The sequence below is a fragment of the Triticum urartu genome, chromosome 2 (genome assembly GCF_003073215.2).
Source record: "Triticum urartu cultivar G1812 chromosome 2, Tu2.1, whole genome shotgun sequence".
Lineage (NCBI taxonomy): Eukaryota > Viridiplantae > Streptophyta > Magnoliopsida > Poales > Poaceae > Triticum > Triticum urartu.
The window spans coordinates 355,715,869-355,732,099 of record NC_053023.1 but is presented as its reverse complement, the minus strand read 5'-3'; the positions used below and the strand labels follow the sequence as shown (position 1 = coordinate 355,732,099).

General features: G+C 46.3%; 1 protein-coding gene across 12 annotated transcripts; it reads left to right on the top strand.

The window, feature by feature from the left end:
* The first annotated feature begins 7,847 nt into the window (after positions 1-7,847).
* On the top strand, positions 7,848-12,737 carry LOC125537286. 12 transcript variants are annotated; one of them, XR_007295763.1, is made up of 8 exons: positions 7,852-8,233; positions 8,717-8,900; positions 9,241-9,382; positions 9,500-10,423; positions 10,953-11,045; positions 11,115-11,632; positions 11,708-11,936; positions 12,016-12,737. XR_007295763.1 is itself a non-coding variant. In XM_048700583.1 (4 exons), the coding sequence occupies exons 1-4, from the start codon at positions 8,449-8,451 to the stop codon at positions 9,597-9,599; spliced, it is 372 nt and encodes a 123-aa protein (XP_048556540.1). In that variant the 5' UTR covers positions 7,848-8,448; the 3' UTR covers positions 9,600-9,657. The 12 variants fall into 12 exon arrangements, 1 of the variants encoding a protein (XP_048556540.1); XR_007295765.1 differs by having other exon boundaries at positions 8,717-8,816; positions 9,231-9,382; positions 12,016-12,736; XR_007295764.1 differs by having other exon boundaries at positions 7,853-8,233; positions 8,717-8,816; positions 9,301-9,382; positions 12,016-12,735.
* The last annotated feature ends 3,494 nt before the right edge of the window (positions 12,738-16,231 follow it).

Here is a 16,231-nt window from a genome sequence, read left to right as displayed (position 1 = left end):
TATGAAGTCTCTGAAGACTTTCAGCCAAAGCTTTTGACTGATCCATTTCTTCACCCAACATATCATCGCTCTTATTTAGCATGTATTGAACTTTCTCCAAAGATCTTTGTTGTTTAGTGGCAAGGGAAGCAAGTTTGTCATAGCTGGGTCCAAATTCATCATCACTAGACTCGGATAGGTAGCATTTAGTTACCTTAGCATCTTCTGTCATAAGGCATGATGCAGAAGATGATGATTCTGGTTCGAATGTCATCGCTTTGAGAGATTCCTTGAAGTCCTCAAACCAAGGATCATGACAGGTTCGATGACCTTCATAGACCTTAGAGAGGCAGTCCTAGATAAGCTTTGCATGATCGAGATGCATGATATTCCTGAACTGATTTTGAGACAGACAGGAGCAGATGACGTCCTTCACCGTGAGGTTGAGAAGAGTGTACTTGCGAATGTCATCTGCTTCCGCCATCTTGCACAGATCGGTCAGACCAATCTCAGTGATGGTCCACAGCTCGCTGTTCATCGCCATGAGGCGCTTCTTCATCATGGCCTTCCACTTGGGATACTCGTGACCGTCAAAGATGGGGCGTGTCACTTTCTTCATACCTGCGGTCGACATAACTAAACTCCAGGTGGTTAAACCAAAATCACACTGAACAAGGGAGTAGCTTGCTCTGATACCAATTGAAAGTGCGTTATATCGACTAGAGGGGGGGTGAATAGGCGATTTTTATGAATTATTCACTGAGGAATTTGCAGGTGAGGAAATTCCTTAGCGAAGAACTACTAGCAGTGGAATAAGTACTCAAAAGTAAACATAACAGAGCACAAGCATAGTCATCATGATGAAATGAAGACAAGCACAGAGTACAGAAAGCGTAAAAACAAGATAACACAGGATGAAGACAAACATACTGAAGAAATTGAAATGAGGAAATTGAGAAAGTCTTCAGTCAAAGTCTTCAAACATAGATATGAACAAACACTCAACACAGTTATGAGGAAGTGAAAGAGTTGAGGAAATAGAACCAGTGAGCTTGGTGAAGACAATGATTTCGTAGACCTGTTCCAACTGTTGTCTCAGTTGTACGTATGGTTGGAGCGGCTAGATATTTAAACCTGAGGACACACAGTCCGGACACACAGTCCTCACCGTATTCTCCTTGAGCTAAGGTCACACAGACCTCACCCAATCACTCGTGATAAGTCTTCAGGTGACTTCCGAACCTTCACAAACTCGGTCACTCAGTGATCCAGAATTCCTCTTGGATGCTCTAGACCTTGACACCTAACCATCTGGAAGAAGCACAGTATTCAAAGGTAACAAGCGTCAGATCCACGCATGATCAATCTCTTCAGTGATGCTCAATCACTTGGGGTTTGTAGGTGTTTGGGTTTGGGTTTTCCTCACTTGATGATTTTCGCTCAAAGTCCTCGGAGGATGGGATGCTCTCAAATGACAAGTGTCAGTTTCTCTCGGAGTAGCCAGCCAGCTAGTGGTTGTAGGGGGCGGCTATTTATAGCCTAGGGAGCAGCCTTACATGATAAGACATAAATGACCTTCAATGATATGACCGTTAGGTGGGTAGATATTTTGGGACAGCTGGCACAAAGCACAACAACGGTCGGAAATTTGAGTATCAAATTCCTCAGGGCTATCATGTTCCTCACTGTGTAGGCAATCCGCACTGGCGAATTCCTAACTCCTCAGTCAGAACAAATTCCTTAGAGACCAGAAGAACTTCGTCTCTGTCACTAAAGAATATGACTGAACTGTATGAGATATCCAATGGCTTCACTCGAAGGGATTGGTAGGTGTAGGATTTTGAGTTGAGCATCACATGGAAAATTTTTCTTAGTATTTCCTCGACCCCCTTTTACAGTACGGTGTTTCCTAAGACTCAATAAAGAGAAAATGAAAATACGACAACAAAAGTCTTCACGCTTCATGTTCCTCGAATGAATACCAAGTCTTCAGGATTGCACCAATTTCTTCACTTTCAAAGTCTTCGGAAATCCAAAGTATTCAGTCGAATAACTTTTTAGGGGTCGACTTTCTCTGTAAATATCAAACTCCCCGTAGACTTATAGACCTGTGTACACTCAAAAACACATTAGTCCCTTAACCTATAAGTCTTCAATACACCAAAATCACTAAGGGGTACTAGATGCACTTACAGAGAGTGAGGTGGTGCCGCTTGAGTCCGTGCCGCTTCCTACGACCGCGCCCCTCTCCACGAGCAAAGGTGGGGATGGTGCCCGTGCTTCTCTAGCGCGATCATCCTCGCGAGGCCCGGTGGAGCATCCTCGAGAGGAGTCAGCCCCTGAAGCACCGCTGGCTCAGGAGGTGCCGGTGTCCGGCTCGGGTGCTGAGGTCCAAGAGGCCCAGGAGCCTCCTGCCTCTCAGGCCATGGTGACAACGCCTCTTCCTCCTTCTACGCCATTATCCCTAGGTTCTTCTACCTCCTCTGTTGTCTTGGAGCATGCGCTTTCAGAGATGGCTCAGCTGCGGGAAGATCTCCTGAGCGCGGATCCGCGCCTGGCAGCCGGGCGCCTGGAGCTGGCCTCCGGCTGGCTTCCGTCTGATGCAGCAGTCCGAGCGGCGCTAAGCCAAGCCGCGACGACCTCCGAGAAGGAGAAGCGAGCCATCGCCCAAGCTGCGGCCGATCGCGAGGCGGCGATGAAGGACGCCGAAGCCGCCCACGACCGCTGCTGGGTGCTGGAAAACGAGCTGAAGAGTCTGCGTGATGAGCGCGCAGAGGAAGCTCACGGCCTTTAGGAGAAGGAGGAGGAAATGAAAGCCCGGGAGGACACCATCAAGGACCACGACACCGAGCTGGGGGAGTCGGTGAAGGCGCAGGCCACTGAACGCAGCCGGCTGGAGGAGATGGAGCGAAAGGTGGAGGGGAAGGGGGTCGATCTTGACGCCAAGGCGAAGGTTCTGGCCGAGGACCGCGCGGCCTTCGCGCTTCTAGAGAAGAGGTCTCGCGAGGGCCTGAAGTCGCTCTATGAGAAGGGCTTGGAGAAGCCGTTGGCCACCAGTGAGGACGGCCCTGCCCGGTTGCTCCCCTACTTGGTCGATGCGCTTGAGGAAGTTGTGCGCGGCATCGGCCCCATGGCAGAGGCCGAGGCTCGCGTCCTTTCTTCAGCCGAGCTGACGCGTGTCTTCAGCCACCTCCATCTTCGCGATCCTGCCGCCCACCTTGACGAGCTGCTGGAGCCTGTGGCTGATGAACACTGCTCAGCCGCCGCCGCTTCCGTGAAAGGTCAGGTGGAAGCCCTGCTGGAGAAGTTCGACGCCTTCTCCCCTGCGCACTCGACCGATGATGAAGGTGAAGCAGACCCTTCCCAGGAGGGGGCACCTCTTGCAGGTGCTGGCGGTGTCGAGGGATGACGGGCTTGCGGCCCCTTTCCTATTGAGATTCCTGCAGCATGTAACGTTCCTCGTGGAGGCATTTAAATTCGCGTTTTATATTGTGAGAACAATATGTCTTGTAATATTTTCTTTGAGATTTTGCGATTTTCTTCCTATTTGCTTTGTGTTCTGCGTCGGCAGAGCTCGGCCCCGCGCATACCTCAACCGCCGTTGGGCCGACCGGAAACCAGGACGGACAAAGGAGTGAGGGGCTACGTGACCAATTAGGCTCCTGAGTCGTGATGCTCGGGAGTCCCCCTTGATGTGCAAACAGCTTATAGAAAGGATACGTGAGGATAGGTTAATGTTCTACGTCGATAGAGCCTGGCCCCGCGCATACCTCAACCGCCGTTGGGCCGACCGGAGACCAGGACGGACCAAGGAGTGAGGGGCTACGTGACCAGTTAGGCTCCTGAGTCGTGATGCTTAGGAGTCCCCTTTGACATGCAAACATTCTCCATACCTTTCCCTCGCCAAGCCTCGGCTCGGGGGGGGGGGGGGGGGGGGCGTGCGACGACCAGGTCCGAGGGACCTGCTTGGGTGGCGTACGCTTGGGCGTGACCCGAGCATGGGCCCGGTGCCCAGATCCTTGCGCGGCTCTCCCGAGGGGAGGCATTGCAGTGAGGCCGGACACTGAGCTCTTGGGCTCCCTGAGGTTGGTACGGCCGTGAGGCCGCCCTCAGTTGTTTATCACTAGCGTGGAGCATAGTGCTTCCGCTTGTGCACAGGCATAGCTGCTCCTCGGAAGTGTCGACGGCCAGCGCAGAGCATGGTGCTTCCACTGGTGCGTGGGTGCGGGACTCCCTACTGCGGAGCTCCCCCGGGGCATGTACAACCCCGCCCTGACACATGGCTTGCACGGCAGGGGTAGACGAGGTGTATCTGGGCACTCGTGAGCCAGTGCAGGACTCACGAGGCCCTACCTCAAGGCGGGTTGCACCTGGTCTTGGTTCTTGTTCGCTGTGTTGGTCATGCGAGATGGTTAGACAACCTGCGCCGAACGAATCTCCTGAGGTCATCCTGTGAGAAAGCCAAGCACCAACGGCCCTAGGAGGTGATGTGAACGGGGCCGGCCTGCCAGACAGAGCTCAGCCGCTGGATTTATCGATGCTGCAGGGATGGGCCCGAGCATAGACGCCGTGCTTAACTTACTCACGCGAAGGTTCCAGATTGGGTTCTCATGAAAATGATTGATTTTGATCTAAATGAAATTTATATGTATTGTGCGGTGAATTGCATTGAGAGTCCTTATATTGCGAATTACTTGAAGACAAGAAAACAAATAGAAGATTAAGAGAATACTAATGAAGGGGAAGAGGTTTCCCGATATCCTCCTATTTTTTCTTATGATAAATAAGGTAACGAGGAAGAGCTTTTTATTCAACCAATCTCATCAATAAGGAGCTCCAAAAAGGTGATTAAACCCACACATGATGTGAAGAAGAAAAATAAAAGATGGAGAAGCAAAGGTAAAAAGGTATCCCTCCCAAATTATTTTGCTCCTATTATTGTTATGCCTATTACTCATTGTGATGATAATAATTGCCACACTATTGGTGCTATTCATATTATTAATGATGAGAGTGATTATGCTTGCGATATGCAAAGCCACAAGCTTGGGTATGCTATGTTTGGTGAGAATGACATGTCAAAGAATTTATTTGCTACAATTAATGTTTTTCCCAAGCTTGGGGATGCTATGTTTGATGAAAATGATATTTTTTTGTCCCCCAAGTTTTGATGAGCAAATTTATTATGATGAAAGCTTGCCTCCTATTTATGATGATTATTGTGATGACATGTATGCTATATAGAATAATGATATTCGTGAAACTTGTCATCATTATTTGAATGCTCATATTGATTATGTGAATGAAGTAACATATGATAGTTATTTTGTTGAATTTTCTCCTCCCACTACTATGAATGAGAAGAATTTTTCTTATGTGGTGAGTGGTACAATTTCTATGCTTGTAGATCATGAAAAGAATGATTCAAGTGATGTTTATATTGTTGAATTCATTCATGATGCTATTGAAAATTATTATGAGCGAGGAATATATGCTTGTAGGAATTGCAATAATATCAAGTTTCCCCTCTATGTGTTGAAATCATGAAGTTATGCTTGCTTTACCTTCCTATGCTAGTTGATTCTTGTTCCCATAAATTGTTTCTCACAAAATCCCTATGCATAGGAAGTGTGTTAGACTTAAATGTGCTAGCCATATGCTTCATGATGCTCCTTTTGCGTTTCAACCCTTATCTTTCATGTGAGCATCGTGGAAATCATCATGCCTAGCTAAAAAGGCATTCAAGAAAAGCGCTAGTTGGGAGACAACCCAACACCAGTACCTACTGTTTTGAAGTGTTCACATGATTAAGCTACTGTAGTAGTCATGTTTTATAGCTTTTGTTTTAATAAAGTTCCAAGTAAACCCTTTGGGACAGTGTGGATGATGGTTGATTCAATTCTATCCAAAAACAGAAACTTTTGCGCCCAATCACAGAATTGTTAAAAATCACTAGAGCGTCGAAACCTTCTTAATTTTTTAAAGTACATTGATATAAAAATTCCCCAGGTTGTCCTAATGTTTCAATTTTTTTGAAGTAACAGAAGTATGGTTGTTATTCGGATCATTGCAGACTGTTATGTTTTTGACAGATTCTGTTTTCATTGCATAGTTTGCATGTTTTCTAGTTTCTATGGCTTATATTGCTTAATATAAATTGTAGAAATGATAGGGTACAATTGGCATCACGTGATAAAAATTACGAATCTTGTCTTGACAGTACCGAAGTGAATGATTTGTTTTATTATACTAACAGAGCTCACGAGTTTTCTGTGAAGTTTTGTGTTGTGAAGTTTTCAAGTTTTGGGTGAAGTTTTGATGGACTATGGAACAAGGAGTGGCAAGAGCCTAAGCTTGGGGATGCCCAAGGTACCCCAAGTTAATATTCAAGGAATACCCAAGAAACTAAGCTTGGGGATGCCCTGTTGGTGTCAAAACTGACCGATCTCGGGTAGGGGGTCCCGAACTGTGCGTCTGAGGATCGAAAGTAACAGGAGACAGGGGAGACAAGATGTTTACCCATGTTCGGGCCCTCTTAATGGAGGTAAAACCCTACGTCCTGCTAGATTGTATTTGATGAGTATAGGGGTTACAAGAGGTGGTCTACAGCGAGATCGTAATGGCTAAACCGTGGATGTCTAGCCTATGTGATTTGTCATCGCCTCCACGGACTAACCGCTTCAGTTAATATAGGCACCGAAGGGGCCTAGGGTTGTATAGAGTCGTTTTACAGAGAAAGGAAACTACACATCCGGATGTCAAGCTTTCCATCCACGCAAAGGAGTGTCCCATCCGGACACGGGAGAAGGCCTTCTATCTTGTATCTTGATGGCCCATCAGTCCGGCCCATGCTACATAGCCCGGAAACCTAAGGACCCCATAATCTAGGACTCCCTTAGTAGCCCCCAAGCTTTCCTTCAATGACGATGTAGTCTTCGGCTCATGTCATTGGCTTTGCAAGACGGGTTCTTCATTATAATCCGGACTGTCGATAATCCGGCAACAACCTCAACGTCTTTTACAATTCCCCCTGATGGCGCTTCGATTTCTGTGTGCAGGATGAATATGAACGGTCCATGTCTTTTTGCAAATAAACCCTTCACCATGCTCAGGTGGTGCCTATATAAAGGGATATGGATCTCCCAAGGCCATCTCGCACCGCGCAGAAGGAAGAAACGACCAAGTCTAGCCACAAAACAAAAGCCCTCGTCATGGCCAGCGCCCCAGGCTCCTCTTCGTGCCCCCACGACCCTCAAGAGGGCGATTGGCAGAGTTGCTCCGTGCCTCATCTTCAACTAAGCCGGCTCCAAACACAGGGCTACCTCCCCCTCGGAGATCTAGTTCTCGTTCGAGCGGGATTATATTCAATCGACAATGACGAGATAGCTGAGAATTTCCCCAACCCCAATAAGGAGGAGATGGTGTGGTTCGTCCCATTTTTGTTACGGGGCCTGGGATTTCCAATCCATCCATTCCTTCGGGGTTTATTGAATTTTTATGGCATCCAACTGCATAACCTCACCCCAGGTTCAATTCTGCACATCTCAGGCATTGTTGCCCTCTGCGAGTTATTCCTAGGCAAGGAGGCCCATTTTGGATTATGGAGGAAATTCTTCTGCCTCGTTCTCCGCCACAAAGGGGGTTCCATATTTGAAGTGGGTGGTGCCGAAGTATGGCGTATTGCCGGATCTGGATACCCTATCGGAAGTCCTAAAGACGCGTACCCGGAGTGGTCTTTAGAATGGTTATATATGGATGATGTTCTGCTACCGAATCCAGTCAGGCGCGGTCTCCCTGAATTTTCCAGCGCTCCCTTAAAGAAGCGCCTCAACTGGCATCCCCGATGTCCCAAAGAAGAGAATAATGCGGAGATACAGAGGTTGGTCAGCAAAGTCAGGCTGCTGGCCCACTCCGAACTCTCAATAGTTGAAGTCATGGCGATCGCAATAAAGAGGTGTGTGCAACCTCTTCAATCCAGAGGTGTGTGAACCAGCTGATCTGCCAAGATCATGGTAGCACCTATGGCGAGTGCGGCGCGGAGCTCGCTCAAGGTCGATGCGCCCCATGGTGGTGGCATTCGAGGCGGGTCGGCCCGAGCTGGGTCGATCTGACCGCCGCCGCCAGCCATGTTTCTTGATACCGCGGACGACCTCAACCACAACAAGCAGGATAGCTGCGATGAATTGTGGACGGGCGCAGCAGCGTCCTATGGGCGGGCGCCGCCGACGTTCTTCGCCTCGTGGACGTGCTTCGTGTGGGTACCGACAAGGACGTCTACATCTCCCTCTCCAGGGCTTCTATCGATGCTACTAGGACGCCGACATCACCGCTGGATGCGCCACATCTAGCCTTCCCCTACTTGCTAGCCAATGGACTGGTGCTCTCCTAGACGAGCTACGGTGGCCGCCCACAGGATGTTCGACGAAATTCCCGTCAAGGATGGCATCACTTGGGCGACCATAGACTCCAATGGAGGTTTGCACAGCGAAGCAGTAAGGCTTTTGACCTGCATGTGTCAGGAATGACAGGGACTCGCTGGTGTTCTGCTCGGCCATGCCATTGTCCCTGTTCTTGGCTGAGCAAACCAAGGAACTTTAGTGAGCTGTTGCAGGCAGAGGAAGTTGCTGCTGCTGGCAGAGAAAGATTAGGATTAGTCTAGCATGATTATCATAGTTTCCTTGATTTGTTTTGGTCTAGATTAGTACATCAATGCACTGAAATTTCTTTTGTGGTGCAGGAGCTTCAAGATAACAAGGACAACAGGCTTCGCGGCAACTCATTCGTCTACGATGTCCTCACCAAATCGGAAATTATTTGGCTCCTAAATCCTAATCCATGTGAGCAAGCCGCCACTTCCTCTTCCCCCACCAATGTCCGCTTCCAAATCAGGCTGAAAGTCCAGGTCACTCCCCTAATATTAGGTAGAGATATGTTCTGCTAGATGTGTCCAAATCCCTCTATTATTCCAGTACATTAATCATTCTTCTTTGAGTGTTTAAGTGAACAATATCTAATATTTGACACCCACTTAAGTTTGGTCTTCTTTGGATAATTTATATAGTATAGCGCCTGTAAGAGCTGGCTGCAGATCCACTATTTCCCTCTCTCTTTTTACTGCAATATAATGCATATACCTAGTGCTAGCATCTCAGGGACCACAAATTCAGCATATGCTCCTATAACTTCCATGTCAGTGCAAATGTTATTATGATTATGTTTCAGCAGTAATAACCTCATGTACTATTTGAAAGTTCATTGCAGGTTGTTATAGTTCCTTTATTTGCATTGAAGCGAGGTAGTGAAACATGCTAACTCTTGCAGAGAAGATAAAGTTATTGCCTAGTACCAAGGACGGGTGTGCACTCCTTTACTGCTGTTTTTTCCATTTGAGTGGCAACACTAGGTAAGAGGAAAGTTTGGTAAATCTAACCCGAACAGTTTGCCAAGTACCAAGTCTACCTCCCTCTCACCCGGCTCTTCTATAGGAAGAAATTAAGTTGCACGAGGTTGAATTCTGCAGGCTTATGGCTGATCGTCATGCTCTAGCCGAGGAACGAATGGAGTTACCAAGAAATAAAGGAGGAACTCCATCACCTGAACATGATCATTGCAACGATTAATGACAAGAATGGAGCTTATATCACTATATCAGCGAGCTTGTTGACAAGAGAAGGAAGGTTGAAGCTGACCTTAGATCAAATGAGCCTTTGAGAGATGAGGTTGTGCATCTTTGTGCTGAAATTGAGAATCTCCTTGCTGTTAGGAAAGAACCCTCTACAAAGGCTGCATCATTCATCAATGAGATTACTAGGGAGAGATCAAATAGATAACAAGAACTTACACATGCAAGGTACACACCACGACACACGGTCTCTTTTGCTGGACCAGACTCTCAAGTATCCCAGTAAATCGGTTGCGGAATGGAAACTTTGATTATCATTGGTTTGTATTTCGCAAGAATGTGCATGTAAATTATAGCATGCAGAACTGGAATTTCGAGTTGGTGGAACAAGGTAAAGTAATGTAAAAGAGTAGGACTTTGACGGCGCAAGAAATTCAACAACTGCGGGCCAAATTAGCTCATTTTGATGGCAGGCTAGGGGGCACAAGTATGCTATTGGGATCAACTATAGCGTTTGTAAATTCAGTTATCATTTCTACATGTATTTTCCTTTCTTTACTGTAATATCTTGTCTGGATTTGACGTTGTACATGCACAATATGGTGCGGTTTCAGCAATCCTGATTTAGGAATCTGGTATGTCTCAACACTTTACATGGGTCTCTATGAAACAAGACAGATTATTTGGTTTGTTACCGCTAATGGACATGCCCACTGCTCTTAGCCTAATACAATATTGATGCATCTAATATTGGTAGGTGAAGTTGGCAGATGACAACACACATGTCAATGGATAAGCAATAGGCATTCATCATCCATCCAGGTTTGCAACCTCATCTTATACTAATTTCTTTCTCGGTATTTAATAGTTGGAAAACCTTTCATTTGTACTATCTGTTTTAGTTTAGTACTATTCTTTTTTTATATATAAATGGAGATTGTCGATGTCCTGTCTTTTGCTTGATGGTGTTTCAGTTCAAGAAGGGACATGGCAATCTATCTAAGAACAATGCCACAATATTAATAAAGGACTCAAAGATATGCAGCTGAATTCATTGATAGATTTAGCTACCAATCATATTTTGTGTTTGTTTGGGTTATGCTGCAAAGAGTTGCTTTACACAGCCCAAACTTTTGCTAGCATAGAAGCATGACAGAATTTGGCTTGGCATTGTAACAATTTTCCAGTTTGATATTTATCAACTTGGATGTGTTGTTTTTTTCCCGAAGGATCCAGGACACCTGTTCTCCCATTGCAACGCACGGGCATTTTTGCAAGTATATATATATATATATATATATATATATATATATATATATATATATAATTTGACGATGGGGTATTCTATTAGGCGAGGCTTGACGGTTCGGAGGTGACCATCGTTATCGACTACCCTCGCCTTTACCCATCGGAGTACCATGGAGACTTCACAGTCTTCCAAGAGGTATGTGTACTTAATGCATGCCTAGGCATGAGTCTGGATTATTAAGAGTCTCCCCCTTTTTATTTTTAGGAGGAGTACGCGGCAAACGGTGGGAAAAACGCCCAATTAGCCAAATGCCCACTAATTCGGTGCCGAACTCGCCAGTTAGGACGCAAGCAAATGTCGTGCTAGTTTCGACTCCTCAAGAGGATTTAGATGACGTGTCGGTCACGAATTCCGAAGTGGAGAGCGTGATGAATCGCCATCGCTTGAAGGAAGCTATGCGTGCTCCGGCATTGTCCGAACAATAATTCACCACACTGATTTCGACGGATGCTTATGTCCGAGCCGCTCAAGACGGCCTTGCCGGAGTTATACAACTGTTCTTAACGAAATATAGGTAAATTTTGACACACTTGCGTGGTCGATTGCTAGTAGCCCCCGAGACTTGAAGCAGTTAGCCCAACTGATTTAAGGGTCGTTATATCATCAAGTACTCACGGAGAAAAATAACACATTGTCGAAGGAGCTTGAAGAATGTCGGACCAAGCTAACTGTTGTTACCGCCGAATTGGAAAATTTGAAGAATTCCAAGAAGGCACCTGATGGTAAGCACAATAGTGTCCGGAAAATACGGTTCTGCTCCAACAATGATTTTTAAATATGCATTGTTTTATTTTCAGCGGCAAGATCGACAGAACAGTTGGAGGAGAGGCTAAAGGCTGCTCAGGCGGACAAGCAACATGCCGAAGGGCAAGGTGCTGCTGGTCAATGTATATTAACACCGACTATTGATGAGAAGAACAAATTACAAGATGCAAACATCAAGCAAGCCAAAGAGCTAAAGGACATACGAGCCCAACTATCAGATGCCTTGAAGGAGAACAAGAAACTAATAACGCGGCATATTTAGTATGTCCTTTATCCTGACTTTCATATGGTCCCTTGATGGAAAGTTTTACAAAATTGTTCATGTATGTTTGTTAACCAGGCGGCCTGAAGGAGAAGTGTCCGGATTTCAAGGCGACTTGCTGCAAGAGCTATCCCAAGTGCACGAACGCGCTTGGAAAGCCATGAGGAACTTGGCTAAGGCTTTGTGGCAATCTGATTCTTCTCCAGAAATTATGGAGGAGCTTGTGAATTTAAGGGAGCGTGACGCCGCTTTGAACTATGGAAGGCATCAGCATGTTGAGAAGCTGCACGAGAATCCTAGGCCATGGTGAAAATGTGGTATATCGGACTTGATCCGAATCATATGGCCCGGGTCGGACCTTGGGGATCAGACGGACAAGAAATTCCGGTTAGCTTGGTTTACGACCAAGTAAAGACAGCCGCCAAATTTTCCCAACATGACTATAAACTAGACAGCCTTATAGATGGTATAGATAAAGAGTAGGCATTTGATTCCATGTAACAATGCACTTTATCACCAAACTTATCTTCGACCGAACTTGGAAACATTGGCATCGAAGACCTTCTGCTTCAACCTCCAAAACCCAAGGTTTGGAGTGTTTCTGAATACTATGCCTGTGGTAAATACCAAGTATGTTCGGAAACCAGGCAATCCGGTCATGGTGCTTCCACAGACAAACTGTATTCGAGGAGTTATGTTATATTATTTTTTAACGTAAGAAACATCTTCCAGAGAGAATAATTCCGTTAAGGGTTCTTCTCCCTGGGCCATCATGTGTTATTTATGCATGCCTAAGCTGTGATGCTAAAAAGGAAAAATCACAGGAGGCTTTATTCTTTGGGAGTTTTATACTTCAACAAAGGCAGTTCGTCATTTGTTCGCCGACCAATTATTCTCTTAAGAACGCTAGCTTTCAGCTTCACCCCGTCTGAGGTACATGTCCGGATGACCCGGTTGTAACAATCGCAGAGGTGCTCCCTTTATGCCTGAAAGTGCTAGTTATCGACTAGAGGGGGGTGAATATGCGATTTTTTTAAAAGTCTTCAAACCACGAGGTCTTTGAAGACAAAGAATAGAAATGAACCTATTGATATGCAGCGGAAGGTAGACTACACTAGACAAGCCATACTCAAGTATGCAATGAAGTGAAAGCACGAAGACTATCTGCGGATAGGTAGTATGGATCGGGATGGAAGATAGTATGAAATCAAACAGTAAACAGTCTTCACTTAGTGAAGTCAATCAGATCATACAGGCAAGCAATGACTTCACGAAGACCAAATGTAAAGTAAAGGGAAGTTAAATATAGAACCAGTTGCTTGGTGAAGACAAGGATTTGGTAGACCAGTTCCAGTTGTTGTGACAACTATACGTCTGGTTAGGGAGGCTGAGATTTAACTCATAAGACCACGTCTTCACCTTAGTCCCCTTGAGCTAAGGACACCCAGTCCTCGCCCAATCACTCTGGTAAGTCTTGAAGGTATACTTCCAAACCTTCATAGATTTCGTTCACTGGCGATCCACAATGACTTTTGGATGCTCAGAACGTGACGCCTAACCGGCTGGGGATTCATAGTCCTCAAGTGTAACAAGTCTTTAGGTCACACAGACAGAAAGACTTTAGTGATGCCTAACACTCTTTGGCTCTGGGTGTTTAGGGCTTTGTCCTTGTAAGGATCTCTCTCTCAAATGCTTCGAAGGTGGGTTGCTCTCAAAAAACAAAAGCCGTGCACTAACTCTGAGCAGCCACCAATTTATGGTGTAGGGGGTGGGCTATTTATAGCCAGGAGGCAACCCGACCTTATCTGTCCGAAATGACCCTGGGTCACTAAGGAACCGCCACGTGTCCAACGGTCGGATTTCAAACACACGTGACGGTTTGACTTGGGCTACAAGTAAAGCTCACTCATCCAGCACAGGATAAGATTTTCTCTCATTGTCTTCGCTCGAAGACATAGGATTTGGTTGAGCATCACGTCAGTCACTCTGACTTTGTTCACATGAACCCCACTTAACAGTACGGTGGTTCCTATGACTCAACAAAGAAGAAAAGGAAATTACGAAACAGCTATGTCTTCGCACTCCATAGTCTTCATATGAAAGTCTTCTCATGTCATAATCTTCATCGTGAATGTCTTCACGAACCATCATTGTCTTCAATGTCCTCACCCATTTTTAGGGGTCATCTCTGGTAGGTAAACCGAATCAATATGGGACTACTACCTATGTTATCCTGCAATTCTTACAAACACATTAGTCCCTCAACTAAGTTTGTCATCAATACTCCAAAACCAACTAGTGGTGGCACTAGATGCACTTACAATGCCCTAGCCGAACAAGCGGGAATGTAGGGCATAAGCACAGGAGCCAGGCACCCCAGCTTGGCAAAAACTTAAGCATAGAGGTGCATATAATGGCGAAGAAAGGATGTATATGAGCAGACAACACATATATATGGTGAGCTATATGCTCAAAATAATAATAAGCTTCTATTGAGAGAAGCCCCAGTTGTGGTGGGGTGTGTACATTTAAGGATGTATACCCTGAAGTGTGCGGCTTACCCGCACACATGTTAGAAATTGTATAAAAATGAGAAAAAGAAAAAAAATTGAAAATAAGAAAAAGGAACGAACAAAGGTATATGTCCGGACTTAGGCATAGAATCTTCGGAGCCGAGCAGCGTTCCATGGTTCGGCTCTAAGCGATTATCCAATGCATTGCGAAGGCGATAGGCTCCTCTAGTGAGAACTTCATATATAATGAAGGGACCCTCCCATTTGGGTTTGAGAATGTCCTTTTTCTTCTCTGGTAGGCGTAGAACGAGCTCACCGACATTATAAGTCTTTGCCCGCACTTCTCTGCTTTGATACCTCCGAGCATGTTGTTGATAAAATGTCGCACGTGCCTTCACAACAGCACACTCCTCCATGCCATCTAGATCGTCCTGCCGATCGAGCTCGGCTTCTCTCTCTTCATACATGCACACTCGAGGTGAGTCAAGAATACTGTCGCAAGGGAAGATAGCCTCTGCGCCGTACACCATAAAGAAGGGTGTGTAGCCAGTCGTGCGATTGGGCGTGGTCCGCAGCCCCCAGAGTACGGAATTGAGTTCCTCAACCCAGTGCTTATCTGATTCCCATAGGGAGCGCACTAGTCTGGGTTTGATGCCGCTCATTATCAGGCCATTAGCACATTCGACCTGACCGTTTGTTTGAGGTTGATAAACGGAGGCGTAGTCGAGCTTAATGCCCAGATTAGCACACCAAATTTTCACCTCATCGGCTATAAAGTTAGAACCATTGCCAGTAATGATGTTGTGCGGGACGCCATAATGGTGTACAACACCGGATATAAAATCGATCCCGGTCCGGCTTCGGCCATTTTTACTGGTTTGGCCTATATCTACTTGGTGAATTTATCCACCATAACCAGCGGATACTTTTTTATTATGGCTTCCCCCTTTAAGGGGTCCGACCATGTCTAGCCCCCAGACCGCGAAAGGCTAGGTAATGTGGATTGTTTTGAGGGCAGTGGGCGGCAAATGACTTTGATTGCCAAAAGGCTGGCATCCGAAACAGCGTTGTACAAGGGTCTGTGCGTCCGCTCGGGCTGTGGGCCAGAAGAAGCCTTTACGAAAGGCTTTACTTACTAGGGCCCGGGCTGCGGCGTGATGGCCACCGAGGCCAGCATGTATTTCGGCCAAGAGCTGTCGCCCCTCCTCTTCGGAGATACATCTTTGAAGGACTTTGGTGGTGCTTTTCTTGTAGAGCTCTCCCTCGTGGACTTTATAGGCCTTAGAGCGTCGGACTATGCGACGGGCCTCATTCTGATCAGTAGGGAGCTCCTGCCTATTAAGGTAGGCCAATAAGGGTTCGGTCCATGGAGCAATAATTGCCATGATTACTTGAGCGGAAGGTGTTGGCTCGGTGCTCGAGCCCCCGATGGTATCTGAATCATGTTCGACATCCGGGGGTATGATCAGCACCGGACTGTTATTTCCGCTCTCGTCCTGCCATACTACAGATGGTTTAAAAAGCCTATCCAAAAAGGTGTTAGGCTGGACGGGATCGCATTTAGCTCCCAGACGAGCAAGGATGTCCGCTTCCTGATTACTACATCGAGCCACATGATGAAACTGAAGCCCCTCAAATCGAGCGGATATTCTAAGTATGGCTTGGCAGTAGGCTGCCATCTTTGGATCCTTTGCGTCGAATTCTCCATTTATTTGGGATATAGAGAGGTTCGAATCCCCACGCACTTCAAGGTGTTGTATGCCCATAGAAACGGCCATCCG

Excerpts from the sequence above, each read along its gene's own strand:
- LOC125537286 (XM_048700583.1), top strand. Across the intron at positions 8,901-9,300 it reads GGTCACTCCCCTAATATTAG|AGAAGATAAAGTTATTGCCT; the intron begins GTAGAGATATGT and ends TAACTCTTGCAG. Across the intron at positions 9,383-9,499 it reads CATTTGAGTGGCAACACTAG|GCTTATGGCTGATCGTCATG; the intron begins GTAAGAGGAAAG and ends TGAATTCTGCAG.